The following is a 27,878-nucleotide window of genomic DNA, read 5'->3' on the forward strand; positions in this document are numbered from 1 at the left end:
TTGGAGCATTCATTTCTTATGTGAGATAATTATATTGATGCACGGTGAATTAAACGTGCGAGGTGAGAGCCTAGCGCCGCCTCTTGTGAATTTTTGTGTCGCAATTTTCCTGATCCATGACGAGCGTAAGATCCTGATCATCATGTTTCAGTTTTGGAAGAAGCAAAGAGCGTAAATTGGTGAACCGTGGAGAGCGATCTCAATTTAAATGGATCCACAGCGAAGAACGACTAAATTGGAGCATTAGTTTCTTATGTGAGATAATTATATTTGATGCACGATGAATTAAACGTGCGAGGTGAGAGCCTAGCGCCGCCTCTTGTGAATTTTTTATGTCGCGATTATCCTGATCCGTGACAAGCGAAAGATCCTGATCATCATATTCAAGTTAGACTGACGTCGACGCAAGACAGAACTCGTTTACAGCAACAAACTTGTTTAAGCGCAAGAAATTGATAAAAACAGTCCTCAGACTTTATACAAGACTTTTTGCGGTAACATTGTGCCCTTGAGGTAAATCGGGCACGTTATATTTGAGGACAGTGAACTCTACTCTTGAAGAGTAATAAACATTTCAGCCTTGTTATAGACTATGTCATATTATGTTTATTAGTCAATACTTGAAGAAAGACTATAATGGACTTCAGAATACATGTATTCATTTCAGTATTGAACTGAGGCTATTGCTGAAAGATTTTTTTGTTCGAACGATATTCATACGTAATTTCTTACATGTTTTTTCCTAAGAGCAGGAGTTAAATATTTGACCACTACAAATGAGAATCATTTGTCATGATAACATGTTATTTGGTCAATGCATGAGCATACAAATATGTAGTGTCTAGTTCAAGTTGAAACTTTAAAGAACCGAATTGTGTTGATATTTGATGCATAGACCCAAAAGAGGATATTTGATATGAAGGGGATAGTTGAACTAAAGTTTTGTATACCGGAAGTAAATTGACAATTTACTCAAGATTGCGAATGATGAGAAAGTTTAATCACAGAAGCACCATTTTCTGAATTTGAAAATCATTTTTTGTGTGTAACCCTGTTGTACTTAGTGGTGGGCTACTGAATTTTGCTTGAAAACTCACAAAAAAGGGGGTTTAGTTTCAAGAATCGAGTACTGAAATACACAGTTCTGAGTAGTTAGCAGCTCTAGTGCATAGAGGTACATGTAGAATCATTATGTTTGAGCTGATATATTTCGTATTTTCCTTTGGTAATTCACTAGATAACTCAAAGTGTGTAAGGAATGTCAAGGACTTTAACAATCCTTGTTATTGTTATTTGCTACAGAGTGTCAACAATTGTGTTGAGATTTAGTTAATGTGTACTCTATTAAGGCAACTGATCGTTTTGCCCAATGTTACTTTAATTGACCTGTCGGTATACATTTTTAGACGACAAGTGTTTGTGGTGTATAGGCTATAAATTCACCCTAAAGGCATTTACTGTAATGTACTACATTGTGTAAATGAAATTAATGGAATGTGCTATGCAGAGTTGAGTGTAAATTCTGAATGTTTAGTTGTGTTTTATTAACAGAAAAGTTAGACAATTTGAATGGAAGTTGAAGTTATTTGGATAAATGCTTTGCTGTGGCTACGCATTTAAGGGGCCGGGATGTAAGATTTAGAAAGTTTTCTGTCATGACGTCGGTTCAGATTAACCATAATTTCATTTGGTCGTAAGAGGGCGTTTGTAGTTCGCCAGCCTAAAAGTCACGAAATTTGAAATGTTTTGTGGACAGTGATTCCATCAGTAATCCCCGACAATCGAGACAAGCCCAATGTTGTAAGTACTATAAAGCTGTTATTTGTATAAATCAATCTTTAATTGTTTGTATGAGGCCAAAAATGGCACAAGATATAAATCTAGTTTTCTGTAATTTTAAGATGAAAAGTACGTTAAAATGTTGTCTGTGCATGTAGCACCACATATAGACAAACGTAGGATAACGTGTGTGAATGCACAATTTGTGCATATATCAGTTTGTGTTGAGGATAATCTAGATTTGTGTGTAATGAGTGATGATAATTGACATGAAACAAAGAGTATGAATTGTTTTCCTTGGTTATAAAGAATGTCAAGGGTGTAGAAGCAAATAGGAATTTAGTTCAGGAACCAAGTAAAGAGTGTAAGATAGAGGCAGGAAATAAGGCTGGTCGAGGGTTTATTTGTGTATGACGTTAACCTACAAGATAGAGAGGTATGATTTGTAAGGGTTATATTTGTAAACAAAGGTAGAATTTGAGACAGTTCATTAGAATAAGATAAATGAGGCAGTTATACAGTTTGTGTTTGCACAAGTGAGCTTTACTCACATAGTTTATTCTTGAAGTTTTCTTTACTCAGTTATACATATTAAGGTCATTTATGGCAAGCTAGTTGTGCGATACAATAGATGTTTGTTTATTCATGTGAATTTGTACACATGCTTATGATTGCTTGTTTGTTTTATTGATATTACAGATGAACTGCATTTTATGCACGTATCTCAACTTGGATGTCGTCGTCCTTTCTTTAAGCCTACTGTTGGGGTCACTTCAGCAGAATTTAACGTCACACAAAGTTCATAACAGCTTTAGCATTCGTCACCATGAGTCAAGTAGGTGTTGATGATGTCAATCCAGAGGATTCTGCAAGTCAGGTTGGGAAGAGTTCCACCACGTCATCTGGACTTAGGACCAGGGCCAAGAGGGCTGCAATAGCAGCAGAATTAGCAGTTCTCCAGGAAGAACAAGAGATAGAACTCGAAGAAATACGCCTTAAGCAAAGGAAGGCTAAGTTACTCTTACGTGCCAAGCTCAGCGCAGCAGAGGCAGAAGAAGACGTGTATGAGCAACACAGGAGTGGCAGTAAGGTGTCGAGTATAGGGAATAGGAGTTCCAGTCAGCAGAATGTCAAGCAGGTGCATGAAAGTGCAGAGCATGCTACGGAACATCATCATCATGTCAGCAATCATGATGTCAAGGAACCTGCGCTCCTACAAGAGACTATTCCTTTTCCAGCTCAGCAAATGGCTTCATCTCCCATTTCAGGTCAAGCTTATCAACCACGAGACGACCGAGAATTTTATCTGCAGACCCAAGTTCAGCAACAACGATGGTTGGAAGCTATCAGTCTGGCTAATGTAGAGATGATGAAGTTTGATGGGAGTCCTTTGCACTTCCATGAATTTATGATGTCGTTCGACAACTTAATTGGTCGATCTTCACTCGATAGTGGGACAAAACTTATGAAGTTATATCATTGCTGTGAAGGAGAAGTTAAGGGCATCATACAGTGCTGTATGGTCATGGAACCACTGTATGGGTACCAACGAGCCAGAGAGCTGTTGGTGGAACGCTTTGGCAGCAAGTACAAGATAGGAGAAGCCTGGATCAAACGTATAACCACTGGTCCAATCTGCCATGCGAATGACCGGAAGGGGCTGCAGAAGTTTGCAGATGAGTTGAAGATCAGCATGGAAACTCTTCGAGCAATGGATCTACTGCAGGAAATTAGTAGCCAGAGAGAGTTGCTGAAGGTGGCTGAGAGACTTCCATATTACCTTAAAGGTAGATGGTTAAAGTTGGTGAGAGACATCAGACAGCAGGAGCGTTCTCCCGATATCTCGGACATGGCAAGGTTTGTCTCCAACGCTGCTGAGGAAGCCAATGATCCTGTCTTTGGAGATCTGACAGCAACAACAAAAAGAGTTGAAACTTCAAACCCAGCTTTCAACAAGAAGAGTACAAGAAGTAACTACATGTACGCTACAGAGGTAACAGAAGTAGCAGTCAACCTGAAGTGCCTGAAGTGTAGGCAAGAACATTCCTTGTTTGGGTGCGACAGTTTTAAATCCATGGCACCCGAGATGAGATTTCAGTTTGCTCAGGACAACAGACTGTGTTTCAACTGCCTGCAATCTGGCCACACCAGTAGGTTTTGCAGATTGAATAGAAGATGCTCAGTACAAGGATGCCAGAGAAAACACACAAAATTTCTCCATTTTGCACAGGATGCATCTTCATCTGCAGGAAGGATGACAACGACACAGGCTCCAGTTGAAACCCAGAACAACGAAGTCCATCAAGTCCAGAATGGGTTCGTTAAGAAGTGTGTCACAGGGGCCGGAAGGTGTGTGCTTCCCATTGTTCCAGTGAGGGTTAGAGCTCAAGGAGAGAATGTATTTGTGAATACATATGCACTGTTGGATTCTGGTTCAACCAGTACATTTTGTACAGCCACTTTGGCCAGAGAACTCAATGCTACTGGAAGGAAGCAAAGTTTAAGCCTGACAACACTGGAGAAGCGTAATAGCCCCATAGAGACCTCAGTGATTAGTCTGATTGCAGACACGGGACCAGATACAGACTGTGTGAAGCTACCCTGTGTGTATACCAGAGACGCCATTAATATCAGAGACACACACATTGCCAATGTGGATGACATTTCAGGATATCATCACTTAGAAGGAATCAACCTCCCGATCATTGAACGACATGAAGTTGGACTGTTGATAGGGCAGGATTCACCTGAAGCCTTGATACCTATCGAGGTGAGACGAGGACAGCATGGCCCTTATGCTGTTAGGACCAAATTGGGTTGGTCAGTGAGTGGACCTGTAGGTTCCAGTTCAGATGGTGTACCCAAAGCTACATCTAGCTTCATTGACAGTAATGATAGACTGGAGGAACAAGTCAGCCAATTCTGGAAGATCGAAGCTACAGATGTGCTTAAGAAAGACAAGGCAATGTCAGTCAATGACAAGAAGGTAATGGAAATATGGGAGAGGGACATCCAGCGGGAAGGTGCACATTTCCAACTACCGGTGCCCTTCAGAAGGAGACCACCTAACTTGCCTGATAACAAGTGGAGTGCAGAACAGCGTTTGAAATCGTTGGCAAGGAGATTGCAAAGAGATCAAGCAATGTATGTGAAATACAAACAGGGCATAGAGGATCTCCTCAGGAAAGGCTATGCAGAGGAAGTTAGTGAGGAGACTAGGCAACCCAAGGACACCCCTGTTTGGTATTTGCCCCACCATCCAGTCTTGAATCCCCAAAAACCAGACAAGATGCGAATCGTGTTCGATTGTGCGGCCAAGCACCAAGGGGTATCTTTGAATGATGCAGTGTTACAGGGGCCGGACCTTATCAACAATTTGATGGGAGTTTTGCTTAGATTCCGCCAGCAACCAGTAGCACTCATGTCAGATATAGAGGCAATGTTCCACCAAGTGAGGGTACCTCCAGAAGATCGAGACGTGTTGAGATTCTTGTGGTGGAAGGACGGAGACTTCAACAAGGAACCGCTGGTCTACCGGATGTGCGTCCACCTCTTCGGAGGTACGTGGAGCCCAAGTGTGTGCAGCCATGCACTTCGTCAGACAGCAAGAAACGGTGATGGTAATGGTAAAGTGGAAGCATCTAAGGCCATTCTCAAGAACTTCTATGTGGACGACTGCCTGGTGTCAGTTGAGAATGAAGAAACAGCGGTGAAACTTGCTGCGGACTTAATGGTCTTGCTCAGTGAAGGAGGCTTCAGATTAACCAAATGGGTCAGTAACAACCCATTTGTCCTGCAATCCATACCAGAAGAAGAGAGAGCTAAAGATGTGAGGGGTCTGGATCTCAATCATGATGCTCTTCCAGTCGAGAGAGCACTTGGAATCAGCTGGGATGTAGAAACTGATTGTTTGCTGTACAAACTTAGACCCAAGGACAAACCCCAAACCAGGAGGGGTATCTTGAGTGTTGTATCTTCCATCTACGACCCTCTCGGTTACGCCAGTCCTTTCATCCTAAAGGCTAAGATGATCTTGCAGGAACTAACCAGACTTAAACTTGCATGGGATGAGGAGATTCCAAGCAAGGAAATAGAGAGATGGAATGAATGGTTACAGGAACTACCCAAGATGACTGAATTCCAGGTCAACAGATGCATCAAACCACATGACTTTGGCAAGGTAGCAGAGTATAAGCTACATCACTTTGCAGATGCTTCAGAGAAAGCCTATGGAGTCGTTTCCTACCTGCGGATGAAGGATGTTGAGGGTCAGGTGCACTGCAGCATACTATTTGCAAGGTCACGTCTTGCACCCCTGAAGAGGATGACAATCCCACGGCTTGAACTGATGGCGGCTACACTCTCTGTCACTATAGACAGTATGATACAACGGGAACTGGATCTGCCGCTCCAAGAGTCAGTGTTTTGGACTGACAGTTCAATAGTACTTCATTATGTGAAGAATGAGGATAAACGTTTCCATACGTTTGTAGCAAACAGAATTACAACCATTCATGAGGGATCTGAACCAAGGCAGTGGCGACATGTTAACACTGATGTCAATCCAGCCGATGATGCCTCGCGTGGACTGACAGCTGAGGAATTGACTGGACGATGGAAAGAAGGGCCAAAATTTTTGTGGTCAGAAGAATGCGATTGGCCTAAAAGCTTGACAGTGAATGAGTCTAGCTTAGAGCATGACCCAGAGGTAAAGCAAGACAAGACTGGAGTGTTTGCTGCAGCCGAATCTGAAGTCAAGGCGACAGATAGACTCCTTGAAAGTTACTCGTCCTGGTTCCGGCTGAAGAAAGGTATTGCATGGATCCTGAAGGTCAAGGAGTGCTTGAGAAGAAAGGCACGCAAAGATATGAATTTACTGGATATGAAGCAGCCAGTAACAGTTGATGAGATGACTGTAGCTGAAGAAGCAATTGTCAGATACGTTCAGCAACAGACCTATGCTGAGGAGTACAGAGTCTTACAGCAAAATAAGACTACACAACGGTCACCCACTCGAATAGCAAAATCCAGCCCACTATCTAAATTGAGCGTGAAACTCACAGACGAAGGATTGATATGTGTTGGAGGAAGACTACACAATGCACCACTAGAAGAGCAGACAAAACACCCAGTGATTTTGCCTTCCAAGCATCATGTAGTACAGCTTTTGGTGAGACATTACCACATTATGTGTGGTCACTCAGGGAAGGAGTATGTGCTATCCCTACTCAGACAACGATTTTGGATAATCAGAGGGAGGTTAGCAGTTCGTCATGTACTACACAAGTGTTTCACATGTAAACGTCAACGTGCAAAACCAGTGGAACAGAAGATGGCAGATTTGCCGGCAGATAGAGTGGTACCAGAAAAACCTCCATTCAGTAACGTGGGAGTTGACTGCTTTGGCCCATACATGGTGAGACAAGGAAGGAGCTCTGTGAAGAGATATGGATGTATATTCACTTGTCTGGTTATAAGAGCAATACACATAGAGGTACTGCATTCATTGGAGACGGATTCATTTCTGAATGCCCTTCACAGATTTATTTCACGCAGAGGACAACCAGAGATTATCAGATCCGACAATGGTACAAATTTCATAGGTGCTGAACGTGAACTGAGGGAGGGATTGAAACGATGGAACCAGGAGAAGATCCACGATAATCTCCTTCAACAAGGAGTTGATTGGAAATTCAATCCACCGAGAGCATCCCATATGGGTGGATCATGGGAAAGACAAATCAGAACTACGAGAAAGGTCTTGAATGCAGTCATGAAGCAGCAGGTTCTGAATGATGAGGGCTTAACGACTCTTATGTGTCTAGTAGAGGCAATTATCAATGGGCGTCCACTCTCCATAACATCTGATGACGCAAGGGATGCAGAGCCTCTCACACCAAATCATCTGCTGCTCCTGAGGTCAAAAAATGCTCTACCACCTGATGTGTTCCAGAAACATGATCTGTATGGACGTCGACGCTGGCGGCAGATTCAATACCTGGCAGACTTATTTTGGCGCAGGTGGGTGAAGGAATACCTACCTTCCTTACAACAGCGGCAGAAGTGGCTGAAAGAGACGAGAAATCTGGAGGAAGGTGACATCGTGCTGATTATCGACAATCTGCCGAGGAACAAGTGGTTGACGGGAAGAGTAATCGAAACCTATCCTGGGAAGGACAAGCTCGTCCGATCGGTGAAGCTGAAACATAGCACCGGTATCCTAGTCAGGCCTGTGCAGAAACTATGTCTTTTGGAAGAAGCAGATAGCGTATTGGTGAACCACAGCGACTAATTGGAGCATTCATTTCTTATGTGAGATAATTATATTGATGCACGGTGAATTAAACGTGCGAGGTGAGAGCCTAGCGCCGCCTCTTGTGAATTTTTGTGTCGCAATTTTCCTGATCCATGACGAGCGTAAGATCCTGATCATCATGTTTCAGTTTTGGAAGAAGCAAAGAGCGTAAATTGGTGAACCGTGGAGAGCGATCTCAATTTAAATGGATCCACAGCGAAGAACGACTAAATTGGAGCATTAGTTTCTTATGTGAGATAATTATATTTGATGCACGATGAATTAAACGTGCGAGGTGAGAGCCTAGCGCCGCCTCTTGTGAATTTTTTATGTCGCGATTATCCTGATCCGTGACAAGCGAAAGATCCTGATCATCATATTCAAGTTAGACTGACGTCGACGCAAGACAGAACTCGTTTACAGCAACAAACTTGTTTAAGCGCAAGAAATTGATAAAAACAGTCCTCAGACTTTATACAAGACTTTTTGCGGTAACATTGTGCCCTTGAGGTAAATCGGGCACGTTATATTTGAGGACAGTGAACTCTACTCTTGAAGAGTAATAAACATTTCAGCCTTGTTATAGACTATGTCATATTATGTTTATTAGTCAATACTTGAAGAAAGACTATAATGGACTTCAGAATACATGTATTCATTTCAGTATTGAACTGAGGCTATTGCTGAAAGATTTTTTTGTTCGAACGATATTCATACGTAATTTCTTACATGTTTTTTCCTAAGAGCAGGAGTTAAATATTTGACCACTACAAATGAGAATCATTTGTCATGATAACATGTTATTTGGTCAATGCATGAGCATACAAATATGTAGTGTCTAGTTCAAGTTGAAACTTTAAAGAACCGAATTGTGTTGATATTTGATGCATAGACCCAAAAGAGGATATTTGATATGAAGGGGATAGTTGAACTAAAGTTTTGTATACCGGAAGTAAATTGACAATTTACTCAAGATTGCGAATGATGAGAAAGTTTAATCACAGAAGCACCATTTTCTGAATTTGAAAATCATTTTTTGTGTGTAACCCTGTTGTACTTAGTGGTGGGCTACTGAATTTTGCTTGAAAACTCACAAAAAAGGGGGTTTAGTTTCAAGAATCGAGTACTGAAATACACAGTTCTGAGTAGTTAGCAGCTCTAGTGCATAGAGGTACATGTAGAATCATTATGTTTGAGCTGATATATTTCGTATTTTCCTTTGGTAATTCACTAGATAACTCAAAGTGTGTAAGGAATGTCAAGGACTTTAACAATCCTTGTTATTGTTATTTGCTACAGAGTGTCAACAATTGTGTTGAGATTTAGTTAATGTGTACTCTATTAAGGCAACTGATCGTTTTGCCCAATGTTACTTTAATTGACCTGTCGGTATACATTTTTAGACGACAAGTGTTTGTGGTGTATAGGCTATAAATTCACCCTAAAGGCATTTACTGTAATGTACTACATTGTGTAAATGAAATTAATGGAATGTGCTATGCAGAGTTGAGTGTAAATTCTGAATGTTTAGTTGTGTTTTATTAACAGAAAAGTTAGACAATTTGAATGGAAGTTGAAGTTATTTGGATAAATGCTTTGCTGTGGCTACGCATTTAAGGGGCCGGGATGTAAGATTTAGAAAGTTTTCTGTCATGACGTCGGTTCAGATTAACCATAATTTCATTTGGTCGTAAGAGGGCGTTTGTAGTTCGCCAGCCTAAAAGTCACGAAATTTGAAATGTTTTGTGGACAGTGATTCCATCAGTAATCCCCGACAATCGAGACAAGCCCAATGTTGTAAGTACTATAAAGCTGTTATTTGTATAAATCAATCTTTAATTGTTTGTATGAGGCCAAAAATGGCACAAGATATAAATCTAGTTTTCTGTAATTTTAAGATGAAAAGTACGTTAAAATGTTGTCTGTGCATGTAGCACCACATATAGACAAACGTAGGATAACGTGTGTGAATGCACAATTTGTGCATATATCAGTTTGTGTTGAGGATAATCTAGATTTGTGTGTAATGAGTGATGATAATTGACATGAAACAAAGAGTATGAATTGTTTTCCTTGGTTATAAAGAATGTCAAGGGTGTAGAAGCAAATAGGAATTTAGTTCAGGAACCAAGTAAAGAGTGTAAGATAGAGGCAGGAAATAAGGCTGGTCGAGGGTTTATTTGTGTATGACGTTAACCTACAAGATAGAGAGGTATGATTTGTAAGGGTTATATTTGTAAACAAAGGTAGAATTTGAGACAGTTCATTAGAATAAGATAAATGAGGCAGTTATACAGTTTGTGTTTGCACAAGTGAGCTTTACTCACATAGTTTATTCTTGAAGTTTTCTTTACTCAGTTATACATATTAAGGTCATTTATGGCAAGCTAGTTGTGCGATACAATAGATGTTTGTTTATTCATGTGAATTTGTACACATGCTTATGATTGCTTGTTTGTTTTATTGATATTACAGATGAACTGCATTTTATGCACGTATCTCAACTTGGATGTCGTCGTCCTTTCTTTAAGCCTACTGTTGGGGTCACTTCAGCAGAATTTAACGTCACACAAAGTTCATAACAGCTTTAGCATTCGTCACCATGAGTCAAGTAGGTGTTGATGATGTCAATCCAGAGGATTCTGCAAGTCAGGTTGGGAAGAGTTCCACCACGTCATCTGGACTTAGGACCAGGGCCAAGAGGGCTGCAATAGCAGCAGAATTAGCAGTTCTCCAGGAAGAACAAGAGATAGAACTCGAAGAAATACGCCTTAAGCAAAGGAAGGCTAAGTTACTCTTACGTGCCAAGCTCAGCGCAGCAGAGGCAGAAGAAGACGTGTATGAGCAACACAGGAGTGGCAGTAAGGTGTCGAGTATAGGGAATAGGAGTTCCAGTCAGCAGAATGTCAAGCAGGTGCATGAAAGTGCAGAGCATGCTACGGAACATCATCATCATGTCAGCAATCATGATGTCAAGGAACCTGCGCTCCTACAAGAGACTATTCCTTTTCCAGCTCAGCAAATGGCTTCATCTCCCATTTCAGGTCAAGCTTATCAACCACGAGACGACCGAGAATTTTATCTGCAGACCCAAGTTCAGCAACAACGATGGTTGGAAGCTATCAGTCTGGCTAATGTAGAGATGATGAAGTTTGATGGGAGTCCTTTGCACTTCCATGAATTTATGATGTCGTTCGACAACTTAATTGGTCGATCTTCACTCGATAGTGGGACAAAACTTATGAAGTTATATCATTGCTGTGAAGGAGAAGTTAAGGGCATCATACAGTGCTGTATGGTCATGGAACCACTGTATGGGTACCAACGAGCCAGAGAGCTGTTGGTGGAACGCTTTGGCAGCAAGTACAAGATAGGAGAAGCCTGGATCAAACGTATAACCACTGGTCCAATCTGCCATGCGAATGACCGGAAGGGGCTGCAGAAGTTTGCAGATGAGTTGAAGATCAGCATGGAAACTCTTCGAGCAATGGATCTACTGCAGGAAATTAGTAGCCAGAGAGAGTTGCTGAAGGTGGCTGAGAGACTTCCATATTACCTTAAAGGTAGATGGTTAAAGTTGGTGAGAGACATCAGACAGCAGGAGCGTTCTCCCGATATCTCGGACATGGCAAGGTTTGTCTCCAACGCTGCTGAGGAAGCCAATGATCCTGTCTTTGGAGATCTGACAGCAACAACAAAAAGAGTTGAAACTTCAAACCCAGCTTTCAACAAGAAGAGTACAAGAAGTAACTACATGTACGCTACAGAGGTAACAGAAGTAGCAGTCAACCTGAAGTGCCTGAAGTGTAGGCAAGAACATTCCTTGTTTGGGTGCGACAGTTTTAAATCCATGGCACCCGAGATGAGATTTCAGTTTGCTCAGGACAACAGACTGTGTTTCAACTGCCTGCAATCTGGCCACACCAGTAGGTTTTGCAGATTGAATAGAAGATGCTCAGTACAAGGATGCCAGAGAAAACACACAAAATTTCTCCATTTTGCACAGGATGCATCTTCATCTGCAGGAAGGATGACAACGACACAGGCTCCAGTTGAAACCCAGAACAACGAAGTCCATCAAGTCCAGAATGGGTTCGTTAAGAAGTGTGTCACAGGGGCCGGAAGGTGTGTGCTTCCCATTGTTCCAGTGAGGGTTAGAGCTCAAGGAGAGAATGTATTTGTGAATACATATGCACTGTTGGATTCTGGTTCAACCAGTACATTTTGTACAGCCACTTTGGCCAGAGAACTCAATGCTACTGGAAGGAAGCAAAGTTTAAGCCTGACAACACTGGAGAAGCGTAATAGCCCCATAGAGACCTCAGTGATTAGTCTGATTGCAGACACGGGACCAGATACAGACTGTGTGAAGCTACCCTGTGTGTATACCAGAGACGCCATTAATATCAGAGACACACACATTGCCAATGTGGATGACATTTCAGGATATCATCACTTAGAAGGAATCAACCTCCCGATCATTGAACGACATGAAGTTGGACTGTTGATAGGGCAGGATTCACCTGAAGCCTTGATACCTATCGAGGTGAGACGAGGACAGCATGGCCCTTATGCTGTTAGGACCAAATTGGGTTGGTCAGTGAGTGGACCTGTAGGTTCCAGTTCAGATGGTGTACCCAAAGCTACATCTAGCTTCATTGACAGTAATGATAGACTGGAGGAACAAGTCAGCCAATTCTGGAAGATCGAAGCTACAGATGTGCTTAAGAAAGACAAGGCAATGTCAGTCAATGACAAGAAGGTAATGGAAATATGGGAGAGGGACATCCAGCGGGAAGGTGCACATTTCCAACTACCGGTGCCCTTCAGAAGGAGACCACCTAACTTGCCTGATAACAAGTGGAGTGCAGAACAGCGTTTGAAATCGTTGGCAAGGAGATTGCAAAGAGATCAAGCAATGTATGTGAAATACAAACAGGGCATAGAGGATCTCCTCAGGAAAGGCTATGCAGAGGAAGTTAGTGAGGAGACTAGGCAACCCAAGGACACCCCTGTTTGGTATTTGCCCCACCATCCAGTCTTGAATCCCCAAAAACCAGACAAGATGCGAATCGTGTTCGATTGTGCGGCCAAGCACCAAGGGGTATCTTTGAATGATGCAGTGTTACAGGGGCCGGACCTTATCAACAATTTGATGGGAGTTTTGCTTAGATTCCGCCAGCAACCAGTAGCACTCATGTCAGATATAGAGGCAATGTTCCACCAAGTGAGGGTACCTCCAGAAGATCGAGACGTGTTGAGATTCTTGTGGTGGAAGGACGGAGACTTCAACAAGGAACCGCTGGTCTACCGGATGTGCGTCCACCTCTTCGGAGGTACGTGGAGCCCAAGTGTGTGCAGCCATGCACTTCGTCAGACAGCAAGAAACGGTGATGGTAATGGTAAAGTGGAAGCATCTAAGGCCATTCTCAAGAACTTCTATGTGGACGACTGCCTGGTGTCAGTTGAGAATGAAGAAACAGCGGTGAAACTTGCTGCGGACTTAATGGTCTTGCTCAGTGAAGGAGGCTTCAGATTAACCAAATGGGTCAGTAACAACCCATTTGTCCTGCAATCCATACCAGAAGAAGAGAGAGCTAAAGATGTGAGGGGTCTGGATCTCAATCATGATGCTCTTCCAGTCGAGAGAGCACTTGGAATCAGCTGGGATGTAGAAACTGATTGTTTGCTGTACAAACTTAGACCCAAGGACAAACCCCAAACCAGGAGGGGTATCTTGAGTGTTGTATCTTCCATCTACGACCCTCTCGGTTACGCCAGTCCTTTCATCCTAAAGGCTAAGATGATCTTGCAGGAACTAACCAGACTTAAACTTGCATGGGATGAGGAGATTCCAAGCAAGGAAATAGAGAGATGGAATGAATGGTTACAGGAACTACCCAAGATGACTGAATTCCAGGTCAACAGATGCATCAAACCACATGACTTTGGCAAGGTAGCAGAGTATAAGCTACATCACTTTGCAGATGCTTCAGAGAAAGCCTATGGAGTCGTTTCCTACCTGCGGATGAAGGATGTTGAGGGTCAGGTGCACTGCAGCATACTATTTGCAAGGTCACGTCTTGCACCCCTGAAGAGGATGACAATCCCACGGCTTGAACTGATGGCGGCTACACTCTCTGTCACTATAGACAGTATGATACAACGGGAACTGGATCTGCCGCTCCAAGAGTCAGTGTTTTGGACTGACAGTTCAATAGTACTTCATTATGTGAAGAATGAGGATAAACGTTTCCATACGTTTGTAGCAAACAGAATTACAACCATTCATGAGGGATCTGAACCAAGGCAGTGGCGACATGTTAACACTGATGTCAATCCAGCCGATGATGCCTCGCGTGGACTGACAGCTGAGGAATTGACTGGACGATGGAAAGAAGGGCCAAAATTTTTGTGGTCAGAAGAATGCGATTGGCCTAAAAGCTTGACAGTGAATGAGTCTAGCTTAGAGCATGACCCAGAGGTAAAGCAAGACAAGACTGGAGTGTTTGCTGCAGCCGAATCTGAAGTCAAGGCGACAGATAGACTCCTTGAAAGTTACTCGTCCTGGTTCCGGCTGAAGAAAGGTATTGCATGGATCCTGAAGGTCAAGGAGTGCTTGAGAAGAAAGGCACGCAAAGATATGAATTTACTGGATATGAAGCAGCCAGTAACAGTTGATGAGATGACTGTAGCTGAAGAAGCAATTGTCAGATACGTTCAGCAACAGACCTATGCTGAGGAGTACAGAGTCTTACAGCAAAATAAGACTACACAACGGTCACCCACTCGAATAGCAAAATCCAGCCCACTATCTAAATTGAGCGTGAAACTCACAGACGAAGGATTGATATGTGTTGGAGGAAGACTACACAATGCACCACTAGAAGAGCAGACAAAACACCCAGTGATTTTGCCTTCCAAGCATCATGTAGTACAGCTTTTGGTGAGACATTACCACATTATGTGTGGTCACTCAGGGAAGGAGTATGTGCTATCCCTACTCAGACAACGATTTTGGATAATCAGAGGGAGGTTAGCAGTTCGTCATGTACTACACAAGTGTTTCACATGTAAACGTCAACGTGCAAAACCAGTGGAACAGAAGATGGCAGATTTGCCGGCAGATAGAGTGGTACCAGAAAAACCTCCATTCAGTAACGTGGGAGTTGACTGCTTTGGCCCATACATGGTGAGACAAGGAAGGAGCTCTGTGAAGAGATATGGATGTATATTCACTTGTCTGGTTATAAGAGCAATACACATAGAGGTACTGCATTCATTGGAGACGGATTCATTTCTGAATGCCCTTCACAGATTTATTTCACGCAGAGGACAACCAGAGATTATCAGATCCGACAATGGTACAAATTTCATAGGTGCTGAACGTGAACTGAGGGAGGGATTGAAACGATGGAACCAGGAGAAGATCCACGATAATCTCCTTCAACAAGGAGTTGATTGGAAATTCAATCCACCGAGAGCATCCCATATGGGTGGATCATGGGAAAGACAAATCAGAACTACGAGAAAGGTCTTGAATGCAGTCATGAAGCAGCAGGTTCTGAATGATGAGGGCTTAACGACTCTTATGTGTCTAGTAGAGGCAATTATCAATGGGCGTCCACTCTCCATAACATCTGATGACGCAAGGGATGCAGAGCCTCTCACACCAAATCATCTGCTGCTCCTGAGGTCAAAAAATGCTCTACCACCTGATGTGTTCCAGAAACATGATCTGTATGGACGTCGACGCTGGCGGCAGATTCAATACCTGGCAGACTTATTTTGGCGCAGGTGGGTGAAGGAATACCTACCTTCCTTACAACAGCGGCAGAAGTGGCTGAAAGAGACGAGAAATCTGGAGGAAGGTGACATCGTGCTGATTATCGACAATCTGCCGAGGAACAAGTGGTTGACGGGAAGAGTAATCGAAACCTATCCTGGGAAGGACAAGCTCGTCCGATCGGTGAAGCTGAAACATAGCACCGGTATCCTAGTCAGGCCTGTGCAGAAACTATGTCTTTTGGAAGAAGCAGATAGCGTATTGGTGAACCACAGCGACTAATTGGAGCATTCATTTCTTATGTGAGATAATTATATTGATGCACGGTGAATTAAACGTGCGAGGTGAGAGCCTAGCGCCGCCTCTTGTGAATTTTTGTGTCGCAATTTTCCTGATCCATGACGAGCGTAAGATCCTGATCATCATGTTTCAGTTTTGGAAGAAGCAAAGAGCGTAAATTGGTGAACCGTGGAGAGCGATCTCAATTTAAATGGATCCACAGCGAAGAACGACTAAATTGGAGCATTAGTTTCTTATGTGAGATAATTATATTTGATGCACGATGAATTAAACGTGCGAGGTGAGAGCCTAGCGCCGCCTCTTGTGAATTTTTTATGTCGCGATTATCCTGATCCGTGACAAGCGAAAGATCCTGATCATCATATTCAAGTTAGACTGACGTCGACGCAAGACAGAACTCGTTTACAGCAACAAACTTGTTTAAGCGCAAGAAATTGATAAAAACAGTCCTCAGACTTTATACAAGACTTTTTGCGGTAACATTGTGCCCTTGAGGTAAATCGGGCACGTTATATTTGAGGACAGTGAACTCTACTCTTGAAGAGTAATAAACATTTCAGCCTTGTTATAGACTATGTCATATTATGTTTATTAGTCAATACTTGAAGAAAGACTATAATGGACTTCAGAATACATGTATTCATTTCAGTATTGAACTGAGGCTATTGCTGAAAGATTTTTTTGTTCGAACGGTATTCATACGTAATTTCTTACATGTTTTTTCCTAAGAGCAGGAGTTAAATATTTGACCACTACAAATGAGAATCATTTGTCATGATAACATGTTATTTGGTCAATGCATGAGCATACAAATATGTAGTGTCTAGTTCAAGTTGAAACTTTAAAGAACCGAATTGTGTTGATATTTGATGCATAGACCCAAAAGAGGATATTTGATATGAAGGGGATAGTTGAACTAAAGTTTTGTATACCGGAAGTAAATTGACAATTTACTCAAGATTGCGAATGATGAGAAAGTTTAATCACAGAAGCACCATTTTCTGAATTTGAAAATCATTTTTTGTGTGTAACCCTGTTGTACTTAGTGGTGGGCTACTGAATTTTGCTTGAAAACTCACAAAAAAGGGGGTTTAGTTTCAAGAATCGAGTACTGAAATACACAGTTCTGAGTAGTTAGCAGCTCTAGTGCATAGAGGTACATGTAGAATCATTATGTTTGAGCTGATATATTTCGTATTTTCCTTTGGTAATTCACTAGATAACTCAAAGTGTGTAAGGAATGTCAAGGACTTTAACAATCCTTGTTATTGTTATTTGCTACAGAGTGTCAACAATTGTGTTGAGATTTAGTTAATGTGTACTCTATTAAGGCAACTGATCGTTTTGCCCAATGTTACTTTAATTGACCTGTCGGTATACATTTTTAGACGACAAGTGTTTGTGGTGTATAGGCTATAAATTCACCCTAAAGGCATTTACTGTAATGTACTACATTGTGTAAATGAAATTAATGGAATGTGCTATGCAGAGTTGAGTGTAAATTCTGAATGTTTAGTTGTGTTTTATTAACAGAAAAGTTAGACAATTTGAATGGAAGTTGAAGTTATTTGGATAAATGCTTTGCTGTGGCTACGCATTTAAGGGGCCGGGATGTAAGATTTAGAAAGTTTTCTGTCATGACGTCGGTTCAGATTAACCATAATTTCATTTGGTCGTAAGAGGGCGTTTGTAGTTCGCCAGCCTAAAAGTCACGAAATTTGAAATGTTTTGTGGACAGTGATTCCATCAGTAATCCCCGACAATCGAGACAAGCCCAATGTTGTAAGTACTATAAAGCTGTTATTTGTATAAATCAATCTTTAATTGTTTGTATGAGGCCAAAAATGGCACAAGATATAAATCTAGTTTTCTGTAATTTTAAGATGAAAAGTACGTTAAAATGTTGTCTGTGCATGTAGCACCACATATAGACAAACGTAGGATAACGTGTGTGAATGCACAATTTGTGCATATATCAGTTTGTGTTGAGGATAATCTAGATTTGTGTGTAATGAGTGATGATAATTGACATGAAACAAAGAGTATGAATTGTTTTCCTTGGTTATAAAGAATGTCAAGGGTGTAGAAGCAAATAGGAATTTAGTTCAGGAACCAAGTAAAGAGTGTAAGATAGAGGCAGGAAATAAGGCTGGTCGAGGGTTTATTTGTGTATGACGTTAACCTACAAGATAGAGAGGTATGATTTGTAAGGGTTATATTTGTAAACAAAGGTAGAATTTGAGACAGTTCATTAGAATAAGATAAATGAGGCAGTTATACAGTTTGTGTTTGCACAAGTGAGCTTTACTCACATAGTTTATTCTTGAAGTTTTCTTTACTCAGTTATACATATTAAGGTCATTTATGGCAAGCTAGTTGTGCGATACAATAGATGTTTGTTTATTCATGTGAATTTGTACACATGCTTATGATTGCTTGTTTGTTTTATTGATATTACAGATGAACTGCATTTTATGCACGTATCTCAACTTGGATGTCGTCGTCCTTTCTTTAAGCCTACTGTTGGGGTCACTTCAGCAGAATTTAACGTCACAAAAACAATACCTAAAGCATGAATCCCTTCAAGAACAGTAATATCAGTTATCTTAAATCACAGTTCATTATGTGTAGCGCATGTTTTTAAGTTTAATCTTGCATAATATACCGTAGATCATTGTTTGCTATAAGTTCTAGAAATTTTTGTTGTTGTTTATGTTATATTATTTATTCGTAATATTCGTAGTAGTTATTAGTTGTGATATTTTATTCTCATGCCGTACTGTACACGTACTTTATAGGACCCCGTTGGAAATAAGCCTTTTCCGGCTTTCATGGGTTATCCTGTCAATGTATCTTCTCGTTCCATTTGCTTTATGTATGCATTCAATGTACTATACTTGACGAATAAAATCAATCAATCAATCAATCAATTCATTTAACGTCATGACGTTAAATCGTTGGGCAGTAATTCGGAATTACGTCGTGTAGCAATTCGAATAACGACACGACGTAATTATTTAGGTAGTGTGGCAATTTGAATTGCTACACGACGTAATTATTTAGGTAGTGTGGCAATTCGAATTACGACACGACGTATATCCATGTTTTTGACGGTCTCCTGCTTCCATACAGATGTGTGTATGATTGATTGTGTGTCATGCGCAGTGCAGTGTTCAGTTTACCCTCGCCCCTAGTGAATTACTACCCCCCCCCCCTTTTTTTCTGTAATCGCAGAGCTCATGCGTTGTCTTACGTCACTTTGAATTCCCGTACAGTCGGTTTGATTATCAGATCGTCTGTGAGGGTTCATACCCCTATAAAAGTATGTGGTGGCAGCATTTACCAGTTTGGTGAGGAGGGTCTCACGTCACAATATTACTGATGCGTGAGTAGCATCAAGTTGTTGTTGTTGGGTAATTGTTTATTGGCGTTCATTCAATATTGAATATATACGCCATAATTATCTTTAGTTTTATAAGGAAAATCAGTTATAAATAAGAAAACTGAGGATAAAGAGCATCAAGGGACCGTCTATGAGACATGACGGCTGGACATTGAACCACGGGGAGATTGTGCATTAATTCAGACAGATACATGTATACTTGCTCTGTGCTACTGGTATCCCCTTGATTCAGGGATGATCTTAGAAAGTGCTGTAGAAACTGTTTGCCCTTTTGAACCTTGCAAGGAAGTGGTATTTTGGGTGGGAATGAAAGAATATGTTTTTGGAAATAATGATAATAATAATAATATTGGGTTCTCGTATATGTCAGATTTGACACACCTGTCGGTTTGTTTAGACTAGAGTAGAGTCAGGGTCTGATTACAAAATGAGAAGACAATGAAGGTCTTTAGGGTTGATGCGCTTGTTGAGATACTTATAATTGTCACACTGTTCAGTAGTAGTATGGGATTGGTTGATGTAATATTGTAATTGAAGACTTGCATAATCACAGTGTGAAACTCATTATATCATATTTGTTAGAAATGAAAATTCAGGCTAAATGTTATTGTGAATTACATTCTCTCTTTCTCTCTCTCTCTCACTCTCTCTCTCCCTATATATATCACCCCCCCCCCTCTTTCTCTCTCTCCCTCTCTTTGCATTGTTTACCCCCTTCTCTTTCACTCTAAGATTACTTTGTATGTAACATTAGATTTTTACATTTAGTAAACTATTATCTGTTAAATAGATAGAATATGAAATCGATGCATAGGCCTATAGATGAGATTCCAGTAAGAGGAAATCATAATTGTTTGTAAGTTCACTAGTGGTGCTGTACAATAATTAGTGCAGACAAGGACTACTTGCTAGTCATGTGCATAGTGTAAGGAGTTTAGAATGTAAGTTGTTAAAGATGTGTCGTTTGAAGCTCAGTAATCTCGCTGGAAGAGGAAATATTGGATCAAAGTGATGCAGATGACTATTGTAAAATACATGAATAGTTTAGAAAGTGTTATGAGTTTATCCAGTATAATTGTGATTACCTGAGACAAGAAATGACTAGTTAATTCATGGATCAGTGAAGGCTGAGAGTAGAAAAACATTTTAAGGGTCTTTGTGCACAAACGACCCTCAGTCTCGGAGCGTAAAGTATAGGAAGTTCATAAGGCAATAGTTCAAGTTCAAGTTCATTTATTCAAAACCACACAAAGCATGATATAATATTTTACGTGAAAAAGAGACTGGTAATAGTACATTGATCAACATATAATAACTTGATGGTTTTAGGACCCCTGTAGAAGCTAAGCTTGTGAGCGGGGCCCTGTAGTCAACAAAATACATATTTAGAAAACTACATGAGGTATGGACTATGTTGCGTGTTAACTAGTAATCCCACATAATTCCTTTTTTAATTAAACTACTAAAAAGCCGTATCCCTCTAGACAATAAAACACTTAATAAATGATCACATCCAGACAAATTGCTTATGGTTAAAAACTGGTTCTATATTCTATAATTTCACATAAGAAACAATGATTACAGAATTATCAGAAACCTCTTCTGTCTATCTCAACAGTGACAGACAATTAAACTATCACTAGGCCCTTGGTAGTTACTATTAATAATCAAACATAGATAACTTCCAACAGCACATTAATGTAAAGGAGACTCAACTTAGGCACTATATGGTATTAATGATTACCGCTTAATACAAGCCTCAAAATATCAGGAGTCCTGTTCAGTACAACTTAAGACAGTACTAGTAAAACAAGTCAGTTAAATATCATTCACACTGCATGAATAATAACAGTCAAGAAAATACTACTCAAATCTAAGCTAGACAGCGTTTAGATTTACTTACATAGGCACGAAATATTGTGGTTCAAGAAACCACTAAACAAATCTCTACTTGTGTATGTGTACGGAATGCACAACACGAGAATACAACAATATATCGGTGGATCTAGACTATAGCAGATCTAGATCAGTAGACCAGGGATAGGCCTAGAACTAGTGCAATTATAAACATGTAAAATATGTGTTAGTAAGCGTACGCACTCAACAACAGGCACTCAGTCAGTCAAAATAAGGCATCACAATGATAAACAATGCAAAGCATCAATCACAATATAATTAACGTTACGTGAGTCATTGGAGTTGAAATTCAGAGTAGATCTTCTTCAAGTTCTAGATAGATGTAGAAACTAGCTAGTCGAAAACAGTGGTCGACGAGCTGGTTGTCGATCGCGTAGGATATGCAGACGATGATCGACGCTAGGTGAATACCACGATGATGAAGACGATGTTGAAGACAACGATGATGACAACAATGATGAAGACGACGCTGGTGAAGACAGCAATGATGAAGTCGACGATGAAGACGACGCTGGTGAAGACAGCGATGATGAAGACAACGGTGATGAAGACAACGATGATGAATCAGTTAACAGATGAATACAATGATGATGCAGTCAATGTCAATAGATCAACTTCAGTGACTTGCGATGCAGGTCGAAGAATCAAATGTCGAGACAATATATATGAAGTCGATGATAAAAGGTTGTCAAACAATAATGCAGGTGAGAAAAACGTTAGATCGTATTAAATGTTCTATTCTCACTGCTGGTGAATTAAAGTGTCGTCAATGTTGAACATCGAGAGAGTCAAAATATATCTTGCAAAACGTACAAGATGTAAATAGGTGAGCACGTCCACCGGGAATGTCCGGGGACGTAGCAGTTCAATCCTCGTTGGATACAATTTTCTAGGTACAATAATCGACACAATAGCAGCATGTGTGTATACCAATATTAAAACAGCTCACTGATTCCCGCACAGGAAAATCAGAAGAGCGCCAATCAACTACAGCGCGATTGGTTCAAAACAAGCGCACATGTATGTTAATAAGGCACGTGATCTAAATACTTATGAATAAATACGCGTACATCTACAGTATGTTAATTGGTCATGTGATCAAAATACTAATGAATAAACATCGTTATATAATAAATCGAGTTAAAACCAGTTCTGAGGACATGGCGTAATACCAAATCCTCGAACTCTCAATGACTTCTAAAGCGGCCATTTTGGATTAAAAACACAATATGTATACCAGTGAATTATAAATGAATGCACTGTAACATTTGTCGCTACATTAACCCCCCTACTAGACCCGAGCTTGCGTAAGCTCCGAGGGGCGAAAATACACAATTAAAAATATAAAGGAAACATATGTACAAAATACATTAATATACATGAAAATAACCACTATTTATGCGACACGTTCAATGTAGTGAACCTGAACGTACCTTTGCGGCCAGTGGACGTGGCGGCCTGAACGTGTGACACGCGCAGCAGGTTGCGATTTCACCAGAGCAGGAGCAGGCGTAGGAGCAGGTGCAGGAGCAGGCGCAGAGGTTGCGCGAAGTGCTGTGCGCAGAGGGGAGGAGACGGTAGGCTCTCCCTCCAGAGGCACATCAGCCGCGGTAGTCCTAGCCGAAACGCTTTCCAAAAATGCGGGTTTCAGTCGATCAATGCTTACAGAAACATGCTTGCCCTTTTGCTCAATAACGAAAAACTTCGGGTTTCGTTTGAGAACCTTGAACGGACCCAAATACGGAGGCTGTAATGGCTTACGGACAGCATCGATACGCAAGAAAATATGCGTACAAGTATCGAGAGACCTATGTACAAAACTGGTCTGTGGTGACCTACGTGTCGCTGTAGGCGCTAAAACAGACATATGGTCCTTCAAGCGTTGGACGTAGTCCGCGGGGTCAACAGTATCGTGTCGCGTAGGCACTATCAGCTGGCCTGGAAGACGCAACGCCGTCCCGTAGACTAGTTCGGCAGCGGAAGCTCCGATGTCTTCCTTAATAGCTGCGCGGATACCCAACATGACCAAAGGAAGGTATTCTTGCCAACGGTTCGGCTCGGGTTGAGATTTGAGAGAGGCTTTAAGTTGCCGATGGAACCGTTCCACCATACCGTTGGCCTGCGGGTGGTAGGCCGTGGTGGCTATGGTCCGACAACCTAGCAAATTAGCTAATGCAGTGAAAAGCGCAGATTGAAACTGACGACCTCGATCATGCGTAATCGTGGCTGGAGCACCAAAGCGAGCTACCCAGTTCTCCACTAGAGCTATGGCTACTGTCTCGGCAGTGGCATCCGCTATCGGGATCGCTTCGGGCCAACGGGTGAACCTGTCGATACAAGTCAGCAGATAAATGTGCCCTTTCGAGGGCGGTAGTGGCCCAACAAGATCAATATGAACGTGTGCAAAACGGGCATCGGGGTTGGCAAAAGTGCCAAGCGGTGAGTGTGTATGACGTTGGATTTTTGCGCGCTGACATGGGATGCAAATACGCGCCCATGCACAAATGTCCTTGTTCATACCCCGCCACACAAAACGGGCCGCTATAAGCTTTTGCGAAGCTTTAATGCCCGGATGCGCGAGATTGTGCAGATTGTCAAACAACGATCGACGGTGCGCTACCGATACATACGGCCGCGGATGCCCTGTGGACATGTCGCACCAAATGTGCGCGTCCCCTTCCGGAAGGAGGACCTTCTCAAATTTGAGCGAGGTTGACGTGTCTGAGCGCAGAGCAGCGAGCTCAACGTCATCGACTTGGTCGGTCGCGACTACACGCAGGTTAATCGAGTTCGGTAATTGCACTGAGTCAATCTCGGTGCGAGAAAGTGCATCAGCTACCTGATTATCAACGCCTCGAATATGGCGTATGTCGGAGGTAAACTGTGACACGTAATCGAGTTGCCGCGCTTCCCTAGGGGAATGTCGATCGGGCGATGTCTTGAGTGCGAAGGTAAGAGGCTTGTGGTCTGTAAAAACAAAAAAATCACGCCCCTCTAAGAAGTATCGGAAATGGCGTATTCCGAGGTAAATGGCTAGCAGCTCTCGACCAAAGGTACTATACCTAGTCTCGGGAGGCTTGAGGCGGCGAGAAAAGAACGCAAGCGGTCGCCACTCTCCTTCATGGAGTTGCTGTAACACACCACCTACGGCGAGATCGGAAGCGTCTACCGCGAGGCTTGTAGGTAGCTCAACAGACGGGTATGTAAGCATCGTGACGTTCGCGAGGTCCTCTTTGACAGCCGCGAAAGCAGAGTCGCACACAGGGGACCAATCTAACGCCTTTCGAGAGCGCTTAGGTTGCTTGCGCAGCAAATCAGTCAAGGCGGCCAGCGAGGATGCGCACTTAGGCATAAATCGGCGGTAAAAATTAACCATGCCTAAGAACCGGCGCAGCTGGCGTAGCGAGGTAGGGCGCGGAAATTTGCGAATTACCGCGACCTTGTCATCCATCGGGGAGACGCCCTGGGCAGTCACATGGTGCCCTAGAAAGTCTAGTGCTTCGACTCCAAACTGGCATTTGTCAGGATGCACTACTACTCCATAATCACGGAGGCTTGTGAACAGCTGGCGCAAATGAGTCTCGTGCTGTTCGGGATTCTCGCTGGCAACAAGAATATCATCAAGATACACGAATACAAATGGCAGGTCACGGACGACCCTATCAATAAACCTTTGAAAGGTTTGCGCCGCGTTGCGTAGTCCGAATGGCATGCGTCGGAAATGGAATAACCCAAAGGGGGTTGTCAGCGCGGTCTTCTTTACATCATCAGGGTGTACGGGGATCTGATGATATGCGCGCACTAAGTCAACTTTGGAAAATACGCACTTGTCTCGCAACTGTGCGGCAAAGTCGTGAAGGTGCGGAATGGGATAGCGATCCGGGACGGTCACGCGATTAAGAGCGCGGTAATCGCCACATGGTCGCCAACCGCCTGACTTCTTTGGCACCATGTGGAGCGGCGACGCCCATGAACTGTCTGAGGGCTCGACAATGCCCAAATCGAGTAACCGGCCAAACTCGTCTTTAGCGATCTTGTGTTTGTCCGGCGCTAAGCGTCGAGGTCGTGCCGAAACTGGTGGGCCGGTTGTGAGTATTCTATGTGTGACGTCATGTTTCAACGGACAGTTCTTAAACATGGGCCGAGTTACTTCCGTGAACTCGGCAAGTAAGCGTTTGTAGACAGAATCGGAGTCTACTTGCACTATTGTGAGATTCAGCGACGGTAAGTCGGAGGCGATGCCATGTACGGACAGACTAGTGGTGGCATCCCAAAGTCGGTTTGTGCGCAAATCCACCAGTAAGCCGTAATGCCTCAAAAAATCTGCGCCGAGGATAGGCTGCGAAACATCGGCCAATATGAATGACCACTTAAACGAACGCCGCAGCCCAATACACACTGTGAGCTCACGCTGCCCATATGTGCATATGCGCGTCTTGTTTGCAGCCTGCAAAACGAGTGGCATAAGGTGCCTCTTATCAGCGGTGTTGGCAGGAATTACGCTTACCGCGGCACCCGTATCGACCAAAAATCGTGTCCCAGAATCTCTATCTGTGACATAGAACAAGCGACCGTCACGAAGAGGGCCAGTGAGGCTTGTCGCGCCCACCTCCTGGCCTAGTTGTTTTCCGCCGGCTTGCTATATGTGCATGGTGGGCGGCACTGGTGAGCCTTCTCACCCCACTTCTCATGATACCAGCACAATTCTGAAGTGCTCGCTGATTTACTACCGGATGAGTCGCGCTTACGGTTACTGCTCATGCTGCGGCTTCGGCTTCGGCTCCGCATGCGACCGACAGTGGCAGTCAGCTCCTTCACCATTTTCGTGAGCTCAAGGACTTGGTGTTGAAGATCGGGGTTAGAGTTAGATACAGCTGCGACTGTGGCGCTGGGTGCTGAAATTCCAGTGACGGGAATTGACGCTTCTAGAATTTTATCGGCTAAATTGGCCAACTCAGAAAGCGGAAGCGCGTCGCTTGATGATGCCAGAATGAGGCGGACATTCTGTGGCAGGCGCTGCAGAAACAATTCCCGCAAAATCCCCTTCTCTAGCTGCTGCATGCCTAGCAGCTGCTGCATGCGCCTCAGAAGTTGACTAGGTTTTCGGTCGCCTAATTCCTCTTCATTCAATAACATCTGAACTCGGCGCTGTTCAGAGGAGGTCATTCGCGATATGAGCAGGGCACGCAGCTCAGTATAAGGCTTGATCGGGGGTGGACTAATCAATATGTCGCGGATCTCGAGCGCAACATCCGACGGCAATGTCGCTATAATATAGGCGTATTTGGTCTGCTCGCTGGTTATGCCTCTAGTCTCAAACTGAGCAGAGGCTTGGGCAAACCATACCTCCGGGTCTCCCCTCCAAAAAGGGGGGAGCTTAATGCTGACTGCGCCGACGCCTTGGGTGGCCTGTGCGCTAGCCCCGGCCGTGGCTCCCGCCTGCTCATGCTCCGGCGGAGGGCCCTCCTCGGCAGTATTTGGTGCGGGCATGACGACGCGCCACGTCCACTGTTCACAAATCTAAATTCAGTGTATCAGTAAGAAATGTGATTACCTAATGGTAAAAAAAAAATATTAATAAGCAAAGGTAATCTAACTAAATGTTTCTTATCTCAGGGGGATCACGTCGGGGTCACCAATTTAGAAAACTACATGAGGTATGGACTATGTTGCGTGTTAACTAGTAATCCCACATAATTCCTTTTTTAATTAAACTACTAAAAAGCCGTATCCCTCTAGACAATAAAACACTTAATAAATGATCACATCCAGACAAATTGCTTATGGTTAAAAACTGGTTCTATATTCTATAATTTCACATAAGAAACAATGATTACAGAATTATCAGAAACCTCTTCTGTCTATCTCAACAGTGACAGACAATTAAACTATCACTAGGCCCTTGGTAGTTACTATTAATAATCAAACATAGATAACTTCCAACAGCACATTAGTGTAAAGGAGACTCAACTTAGGCACTATATGGTATTAATGATTACCGCTTAATACAAGCCTCAAAATATCAGGAGTCCTGTTCAGTACAACTTAAGACAGTACTAGTAAAACAAGTCAGTTAAATATCATTCACACTGCATGAATAATAACAGTCAAGAAAATACTACTCAAATCTAAGCTAGACAGCGTTTAGATTTACTTACATAGGCACGAAATATTGTGGTTCAAGAAACCACTAAACAAATCTCTACTTGTGTATGTGTACGGAATGCACAACACGAGAATACAACAATATATCGGTGGATCTAGACTATAGCAGATCTAGATCAGTAGACCAGGGATAGGCCTAGAACTAGTGCAATTATAAACATGTAAAATATGTGTTAGTAAGCGTACGCACTCAACAACAGGCACTCAGTCAGTCAAAATAAGGCATCACAATG

The 27,878-nt window shown here is 42.5% G+C and overlaps 3 protein-coding genes across 3 annotated transcripts; 2 read left to right on the forward strand and 1 right to left on the reverse strand.

The window, feature by feature from the left end:
• The first annotated feature begins 2,605 nt into the window (after window positions 1-2,605).
• LOC100889563 lies at window positions 2,606-8,071 on the forward strand. The gene has a single exon (XM_003727210.2). The coding sequence runs from the start codon at window positions 2,606-2,608 to the stop codon at window positions 8,069-8,071; it is 5,466 nt and encodes a 1,821-aa protein (XP_003727258.2).
• A 2,605-nt stretch (window positions 8,072-10,676) lies between these two features.
• Window positions 10,677-16,142, forward strand: LOC100889491. The gene has a single exon (XM_030994890.1). It carries the CDS (start codon window positions 10,677-10,679, stop codon window positions 16,140-16,142), a length of 5,466 nt encoding a protein of 1,821 aa, XP_030850750.1.
• A 9,955-nt stretch (window positions 16,143-26,097) lies between these two features.
• On the reverse strand, window positions 26,098-26,970 carry LOC115928133. Its single transcript, XM_030994911.1, has one exon. The coding sequence runs from the start codon at window positions 26,968-26,970 to the stop codon at window positions 26,098-26,100; it is 873 nt and encodes a 290-aa protein (XP_030850771.1).
• Window positions 26,971-27,878: the final 908 nt, after the last annotated feature.

This window comes from Strongylocentrotus purpuratus, unplaced genomic scaffold, assembly GCF_000002235.5.
Source record: "Strongylocentrotus purpuratus isolate Spur 01 unplaced genomic scaffold, Spur_5.0 spur5_contig_852, whole genome shotgun sequence".
In the NCBI taxonomy this organism is placed as follows: Eukaryota; Metazoa; Echinodermata; class Echinoidea; order Camarodonta; family Strongylocentrotidae; genus Strongylocentrotus; species Strongylocentrotus purpuratus.

Bases quoted from the DNA above. Each gene is read 5' to 3' on its own strand.
- LOC100889563 (XM_003727210.2), top strand. From the start codon at position 2,606: ATGAGTCAAGTAGGTGTTGATGATGTCAATCCAGAGGATTCTGCAAGT.
- LOC100889491 (XM_030994890.1), top strand. From the start codon at position 10,677: ATGAGTCAAGTAGGTGTTGATGATGTCAATCCAGAGGATTCTGCAAGT.
- LOC115928133 (XM_030994911.1), bottom strand. From the start codon at position 26,970: ATGCCCGCACCAAATACTGCCGAGGAGGGCCCTCCGCCGGAGCATGAG.